The sequence below is a fragment of the Limulus polyphemus genome, unplaced genomic scaffold, assembly GCF_000517525.1.
Source record: "Limulus polyphemus unplaced genomic scaffold, Limulus_polyphemus-2.1.2 Scaffold664, whole genome shotgun sequence".
NCBI lineage: Eukaryota > Metazoa > Arthropoda > Merostomata > Xiphosura > Limulidae > Limulus > Limulus polyphemus.
This window is the reverse complement of record NW_013666274.1, coordinates 1-8,821: the sequence shown is the minus strand read 5'-3', so window position 1 is coordinate 8,821 and position 8,821 is coordinate 1. Positions and strand designations below refer to the sequence as shown.

The following is an 8,821-nucleotide window of genomic DNA, read 5'->3' as shown; positions in this document are numbered from 1 at the left end:
TATATATATATATATATATATATATATAATAACAGACTATGCACTAACGGACACATTAATTAGTATCTGAGGATCGTATATATATATATATATATATATATTTATAACCTAGCTAACTACAGTGATATAGAAAGTTTTAATACTACAAAGAGTACTGAAACAAGAAAGTCAAAATACAAAAACTAAATTACTTAAACTTAAAAACAAATTATCCCTACTCTGGCTTAGACTAAGATAATTACAGTGATTTGGCAAAGTAGGGCAAAATTTAAGTAACTCAGTTTTTGTAGCATTAAACTTTCTATATTACCATAACTAGCTAGGTTAGGTATATATCGATCCCTACTTGTCTTTATAAAAACTAAACATCTTTTATTGTACTTGTAAAGAGTATACTTATTTGATGACTTGTCGCAAGCTACTAACACTTCCTTCATCTTGATTCTTAAGTTCTGCGTTTATCAGACAAATTTCATAAATTACTTGGATAGTTAAAACATTTACAACTACAGAGATGACAAAAGATAACTCTTTTGAGTGTCTTGTATCTTATACTTTAATGTACAACTTTTACTGTCTGGGAATATCATATTATTCAAATTCAATATCTCTTGGACCCAACCAAAAAGTTTCCTAATTGAACTTTCATGTTGACAACACTATTTTAAAACAATAGTTTTAATTCCATTGGCCTTGTTTACACCGAAAAACCAGCAAATAGCTACAACTACACTGAGCAATACCAACTATATAAGTATAAAATCTTATATATATATATTGATATATATTTTAATTTTACACAAAATATAAAAAATACTTGTTCTAAACAGTATATAACATGATGACTTTAAAACTAATATATTTTGTGATGCATACTATGAAACTTGTGTAATTTATAAGAACATATATACAGAGTATTCCTTCTTAGTTCACTACTGGTTATCTTTTCATGCGGCATGAATCACTAACACTTCATATTTTTCATAAAATCACTGTCTCAATGTATATATTTGATAGGATCAAAATTTTATTCTTTTCACGTTAAACAATGAACAAGTTTATCACACTTTATTTAAAAAAAGAAATGATATGATTTCTTATGTAAAAATTAAGGTCTTTCAGTGACGATAATTATATAGTAGTTTTTAATTTCAAAAACCCTTTATCAATTCTTAATTTTACACTAAAAAACATTACAGCAATTTAAGTTTGGATTTAGTATGCAGTAACAAACTATAAGTTGGGGATCAACAAGGATGCGTGATCATAACTCAATGTAACCCTTTTAATACATAATCTATCAATACTGCTGTAATGGTTGTACACCCCCCCTTCCCACCTGACATACTTATATTGTATGAACTTAAGAGTCAAAGTAAACACATTCTGTTAACAGTATTGTAAATCTTACAGTGCAACAATGGATGTATGAAACTGTTATAAACGTTCATGCAAACGTAACAATATATTATAAATGCTTTGTACATTAGAAAGAACACCAAAATAGAAAGTCAAGATTAATAATTCTTTTTAGAAAATCCCCAGCTTTTCTCTATATATTTTTAAAATCCCAACAAAAAAAAAGCTTAAATAGAGAAGATTAAATTACTCTGTAAAGAAAAAACTTGTATACAGCGTAATGACGAAAAACTGATTTTAATAACACTTTCTGAACAATTAAGGTACTTCTCGAGTGTTTCCCATTCACCAGCACTTGACACTCGCCATGAAATAGTCAGTAAATCCCAGAAGAATACATGAAAATGTGAGAAAGAATCTCTAGTCAGTTCCCATAATGTCTAAAATGAACAATACTTTTCTTAGCCTTGTGCATATTCTTTTGATTTCACACATAAATAAATGCTTGTGATCGATTCAGAAATACAATAGGTTTCACAATAAATATTGAATAGAAATTAACCAACATCTCTAGCTTGGCCACCAATTTATGCTAAATATTACATTCTTTCTGATGTACATATTGAAATTAATGTACTTTTAACTCTCTTCTATTACAGTATTATATATATATATAGCCTTCAGCTCATCTCAAATGAGTTAAGACAGCCCAATTTAACCAATTATGGACACTTGAATTAGTTTCTTTCACTGGTTCTCAGCCTGTGTGGAGAGAGAAAAAAAATTAATTGACTATATTGTTGTGAGTAAAAAGATAAAAATAATAATGAAGTGTTAAGAATATTTTATTCTTTAAAAAACTTACAATCTAGATACATTTTTAGATGTATTTAGCATTACTAACAAACAAAATAATCATTAACTATCTCATTACTACTGAAGGCTAATCATACTTTAGAAGAATGATGTTTTAGGCCCTCTGCTGTTTCTGGAATATTTGCTCTTTCATCAACTATAATTAATTTATTGGCTACTTTGTATTATTGCTAACATTATGATAGGTGGGTGAGGTCAGTCTCGAACCATACACATTGAAAAACTATTTACAGATCACCCACTGTACACGAGCACCAATTCCAAAAGTATGTTTAGGTAAACAAAAGTCCGGAGTTGCATCTGAAGATTTTAAGACGTAAGAGATGATGTGGGATTGCTGTGATTCTGGTTTCTTTGGTCAATGTTTCTACGAAAATAGTTCTCATTTTAAAAAGTGGCTAGAAACTTGTGAACATTTGATTTAGGAACCTTCATTAATTTCAAAAAAACTCTTGTTAATTATACTGTTCGTGATAGCAGGATATATGCACAACTTCATCACGATGGCTTTCTGATTCACAGTACTCTTCAGGATGGCTTTGGTCATGGTTTCATAGCTCATGGCTATAGCCACGAAATTTTGGTCTTGGGTAAAGTCCTTAAAGAAGGGACCCTCTCAAAATCCAATGAGTAAGCTTTGCTATGTTAACATCCTTCCAATGTTTTTCCTTTTAAGAAAACTTTACTTGTATGTTAACCATGAAGAAAATACATTTTCAATAGGTTGCTTAAAAATACAGCAGACCTATATGAATCATAACTGGTAAAGTTGTTGGATGCTACTATTAACATTCACTGATAAATTATCAATAGTTTATTAATCTTCACATGTTCTGAATCCTTTATGTGTTGAATTTTGAGCAAAGCTACTTCAGGACTGTCTGCACTGGCCATCCCTAATTTTGAAGTGATAGACTAGAGGGAAGGCAACTAGTTAGTCAACATCACCCACCACAAACACGAGGCCTACTCCAATCAAATAGTGGAATATAACTTGTTATTTTTATAATGTATCCATGGCTCTAAAGTGTAGAGTGTAATCCCAAATCTGTTAATGTTTGTTTTAAACCTCTTCAAACCTATCACAATTATCCCAGAAACTACTTGTCTGGGGCAACAATTCAAGCTGTACCCCCTCCTCTCCGATGGCTTATCTGTCATAGTTTGTAGTTGTTTAAATGCTTTGATGTGAGACATCTTCTGCTTCCATGGAGAACACTGAAAACTGACCATTTATGAAATGTCCTATTCCTTGGATCTACATCATTTAACAATCTTTCTATTTAAATATCCTTCATTAAAAAAAGTTGTGATATACTCTTCCACCCATTAAGCAATGTTATACTGATATATGATTGAGAATTCACTGTAAACCAAATATACATATAGGTGATAAGTAAGTTACCCACAAGCAGCAACATGCCACTGCATTAGCATATATAAATAGTTCTTATAAAACGTAATTAATTCTTAGTAGGCTTTGTTTTGTTTGACAGGAATTAAATTCATTTACACACACAAATATATATTAAATACACTGCCAAAATAACTAGAAGAGACAAGATCAGAAATGTACAGGTCAGAGAAATGGTTGGAATGTCCCAAATCTTCAAATACAATGAGAGGCAAAGAATTAAGTGGTTTGGCCACATATTAAGAAAGCAGCCCAACCAATAAATACACAAATACCAGGATTCAGAGCAAGAGTGTAACCCACTATGAGACAGATCAATAGTGTGACTGAGGTTCTTAACAAACACAGCCTTACACTAACCCAGGCCTCTCACCTTGCTTTGAAATGGTAACTGTATCTCCCTGCAACACTTATCGGCAGATGTGGAAGGAAAATGTTAAAAGTATATTAAATACACACACACACACAAACATATTAAAACATAACAAAAGCTTACAGGATTACTATATTTCTGTTTCTATAGCAACATCAACATCCTTTGGATTTGTTAGAACAGCAAGAGAAGTCTTTTCATCAGATGTACCCATCTCGGTGCTGCATTGTGGCTCGGCTGGAATGACAAGTTTGGTCTTTACACCCAACACTGTAGGAATAGCTGCTGGCTTATTTCCAAGGATACTAACTGTTGAAATCTTTGCTCGGTGGTAAGCAGTCAAAAAACTGAATCCAAGGAGCCTAAGTAAACCAAAACAATTTAACCACAAATGTAGTTAATTATGTATAAAAGAAAGTAATATCAGTACACAAAAGAAATCTACAGATTATCTGCATGCTTAACTCTAAATTATTAATGCAAACTTTGGTTTAAATATCATTCAAGAATGTGGAAATCTAAGTAAGAGATATTTAAATAAACATTTAACAGAAGTAAAAATTTATCTTGAAAATTATAATGGACTTCATCAACTTGAAGACGTCTAGAAACAATTATTTGTGCTGTTTTTTACTATATCCCGAAAGAGTTGCCTTAGAATTTCAAAACATTGTGTTAAAAATGTAGGATAAACTCTGTGATATTATAATAGTAAACAAGGTCATTTTAATTGAAAAATTCCACAAAGTTTAGGTAGAAAAATTTATGATAAAATTTGATCATATCAAAGTAAATAGCCAAAGTCATTTTATGATTCATATTTCCCCAAAATATTTATTTGTACAATCAAACAACAATCCTTGTATTTAAATTTCTTATCTTGTTGTAACGTCTCAAGTTATGAAATGCTTAACAGGACAATAGCTAACCTTAGGCACACGCATTCAATTAGTAGTGATCCTCCAACTGTCGCTGTTCGAATGGCAACATCGTTAAACATCTGTACCACTAGACAAGCTCCTCCGACGGTGCTACACATGACAGAGACTAAACAAGCTGTTTTAAGCCAATGAGTTTTAGTGAGTCCTCTAGGCAACCAGATAGTCCCTTGTTCAAGCTTGTACTGATCAAGAGAAAAATTAACGAGTTAGATAAATCAGGTGAAGTACAGTTATTTTATCCAACATATACCACTCTACTACATCTATCTGACACCTAAGTTACTAAATATTACACATTATGAAAGAAATGTTTTATATATATATATATATATATATATATTAATATATTAGTAACCAATTTACAATGTAAAATTACTGCCTACTTAATTAAAATAACTTTATAGCATGCATTGTCTCAGACTTAAGGAAAATTACATGTGATCATGACTTTTGTTTAAGACTCATAACGTAGGATAATTAATATGTAGAATTATACACAGACTTTTCTCTATGTTAAAATTCTTTTATTTGCTAGCTTTCGTCCCTCTTACCAGAACCTTCATCAGGCAACAATGTACTGAGCGATAATATTCGTTAAACTGTGGAAATACACAATATCAGTATACAAAACAAATCAACAAATCAGTACATTGTTGCCGCATGAAGGCTCTGGTAAGAGGGCCTAGAGCTCGCAATTAAACATATATTAATGTGGAGAAAAGTCCGTGTATAATTCTATAAGTGATCATGATTGTTATACTAGAACATGATAGGCTTAAAGTTGTGGAAAATAACCGAAGATTTTAATTATTACAACATAGCAATAACATACCTCTTCTTTACAAACTTTGCATCTTGTGTTGTCTGGGTTTTCTGAAGACTGAAAAAATATATTGTAAAATTAAGAAAAAAAATTGCCCCCAAAAAAAAGTATAATTTTGTGCTTTTATATTATTCCCACAAGTAAGCTTTTCTAAACAACATGTACACTTTTGCTACCGAGCATTCCATTAACCGAAAAGACTTGATATTATTATCATACATACACTGAAATATCTAAAACTGAGTAGTAACAATAAGTAATTAATCATATTTATAAAGAGAAATAGCTTACATGTAAAGGAGTTAGTGAATATGAACTGCATTACCTGAACCAGCCACTTCTTCAAGCAGTCATGATGAACTACAGACACATCCCCTTTACAGAGGCATGGCTGGATCAAAGGCCCTACATCCTGTCTTTCAGAGTCATAACAGATCCAACATTCAGATAGCTTCTCTAAAGATACACCGAGATCTAGAGTAGAAAATCACTTTCTTTAAAAATAACATCTACAAAATATACAGGATGGCAAAGACTGCTCAGTGATCAAATTTTGCGATGTACCTAAATTTAGATGTTTATGTAAGCCAGCATTTCCCAAACTTTAGTCATTCATGCCCAACTTTAATAATTATGCTTTCCTTCACACCCACCCACCCACTTTTTTTTTAAATGAGTGAAAAAACGAGTTAAATGATGAGATGTAATACACAGATATGCATCAAAATGCTGTGTGTGTTGTAGTAATTACTTATTATTTTCATTAATAAAAAATATATTAAAACATTTAACTTTAAATTATTGCACTATTGACTCTCGTAATTGCTAGCACTCTCCCTTAAGGATCACTTGTGCTCCCCTGGAAAATGCTGATGTAAGCAATTTATGTCTAGTTTTAAAATAAAACTGACACCTTTAATATACTAATAATCAAATTCATGTGCACATAGCCTCTTTTGCATAACCAGTTATTTGTACATATTTTATGCTTCACTTAAATAAAAGTTCAATGGTGTTTTTGGGTTTTAGTACTTAGCATAGGTAACAGTTACAGTAAACACATTTCTTTTTTACCCTCAATATGCATACTCTTTGTTGAGCTTTAGGGTAAGAAGTTAGTTTACTACTACATAAGTGGAATAAGCTACTTTGTTTTTTGATGGTATCCTCTTTTCTTATGTAATCACAAGTCTGTGACCAACTTACGACTGTATCAAAAGAAATATGCACGCTCTTAAGTTTTAGGTTTGAATGTGTATCACATAACATAACGTTTTGGGACAACATGGGACCTACTGGTCCATCCTATAAAGCTAAACTAAAACTATTAATAAATAAATTAAAAAAACAAACTTAAAGCCAGTGCTTATCATTCATAAATTTATTTGATAAATGTTTTGAACCATCTCCTCTTAATTTTTCAGACTGCTTCTCTTAACAGAACTTTTTCTTTTACATCAACGTTTAAAAATGCATTTTCCACGGTTCAAAAACAATAAATTAGGAAGAAACTCAATCATAAAAATATAGCATTCATCCACCCAACAGTTTTTTATTTAACACTCACCTGCTCTGACTAAAACCTCTTGTGTGGGAGATACCAGAGATTCAGACTCAGTAGGCAAAGTCTGTTTATCTGGATCTAGCTTTTTCAAAATTTTCCTTGGATTCAAAATCCATAGCTGCTCAGGACTAACAATAAAATGAGATAAAACTGATTTTTTTTTCATGTTCTAATGAGCAATTAATTTTCAAAATTTTCCATAAAAAAGTACACCTTTTAAAACCCAAATATATCATATATAGACTGAATTCCCCCAATTTAATATTTTGTATTTTTAATAATGAATTTCTTTCAGATTCTGTAGAGTAGGAGCTTATCAGAATACTACTGTTGTCTTTAGAGGTCTTGAGAAGGATTGTTAATTGTGATGAGGCTGAAATTAACTTATAATTTCTAACTGGAGAGTAGGAATGATTAATTATTATATAATCGTGATATTTTTTTAAAACTAAACTAACTAAGTAGGAATATTATACATACTAAATGTTTACATATCTTGTAATTAAATAATCAAAAGTAAAGCCATATATAAAACACAATTTTGAGAAAAAAAAATAGTCAATGCACTATTCACTTTGTATGTATGTAGTAAAATTTTGTATAGTACATCATAAAAGCTGTTTATTACTACTAGTAACATTTACGGACTTCCCTGACATTTCTACATTGTGGTATTTTAGAATTAACACTGTCCTCTTCATATTTTTCTTGAATGTGATTCATACAGTATTGTGTCTTGGTATCTGTTTTATGTTATAATAATTATACTTTCAAATGTCTGTTATAACTTAATTTCTTTTTGGTATAACTTTGTTTTCATTTTGATGTTAAATAAAGTACGACTTAAGACATTCTCAAAATTTCACACAGTTTTTAAATTAGTCAAATCACAATAAAGCCTGCCAATTTCTTAATTATTGGAGCTTCTATTTCACTCACCTCACACAGTTCCAGAGTACACAAGGAAACCACAAGGCCACACCCATTTCCACAACCCGAAATATGACATCATGACAATTACGACTCAAAACGGGGACCCTTAACAGCCAAAAACGACGGTTTTATACACTTGTTTATTAGAGAAAAAAAGTTTCTTATCCTTAATGACTAATTCTTTGTTTTTTGCTGTTATTTGTAATCAAGTTTCATTTAGCACAGTTTTCAGCCTGGAAAGTAATTGGCAAAAGCATCATAAGTAAATGATTAGTTTTGGTTGATTAAAAAATAAGTTAGATTAGTGTAACATTTGTAATATTCTGGTACCACTGGTTGTTAAGTTTCTTAAGTGTCTAAATTTTCATGTTCTAATTTTATAAAATTATTTTAGATAAAGAGTGACGGAAATAAACTTGGAAAGCAATAAATGGCAAATTTATTTTAGTTAGATCTCATTTAAATGCCAATAATTTGGTCATGGCCTTTACTTTTTGACTCGTTCTTTTTTTTTTTTTAATGTTCTGATAATTACTAT

General features: G+C 30.7%; 1 protein-coding gene across 1 annotated transcript; it reads right to left on the bottom strand.

The window, feature by feature from the left end:
* Positions 1-183: 183 nt before the first annotated feature.
* LOC106459810 lies at positions 184-8,622 on the bottom strand. Its single transcript, XM_013919474.2, has 7 exons — positions 8,290-8,622; positions 7,354-7,478; positions 6,112-6,260; positions 5,796-5,843; positions 4,952-5,145; positions 4,146-4,384; positions 184-2,121 (listed from the first exon to the last, which is right to left on the bottom strand). The coding sequence occupies exons 1-6, from the start codon at positions 8,334-8,336 to the stop codon at positions 4,153-4,155; spliced, it is 795 nt and encodes a 264-aa protein (XP_013774928.2). The 5' UTR covers positions 8,337-8,622; the 3' UTR covers positions 184-2,121; positions 4,146-4,152.
* Positions 8,623-8,821: the final 199 nt, after the last annotated feature.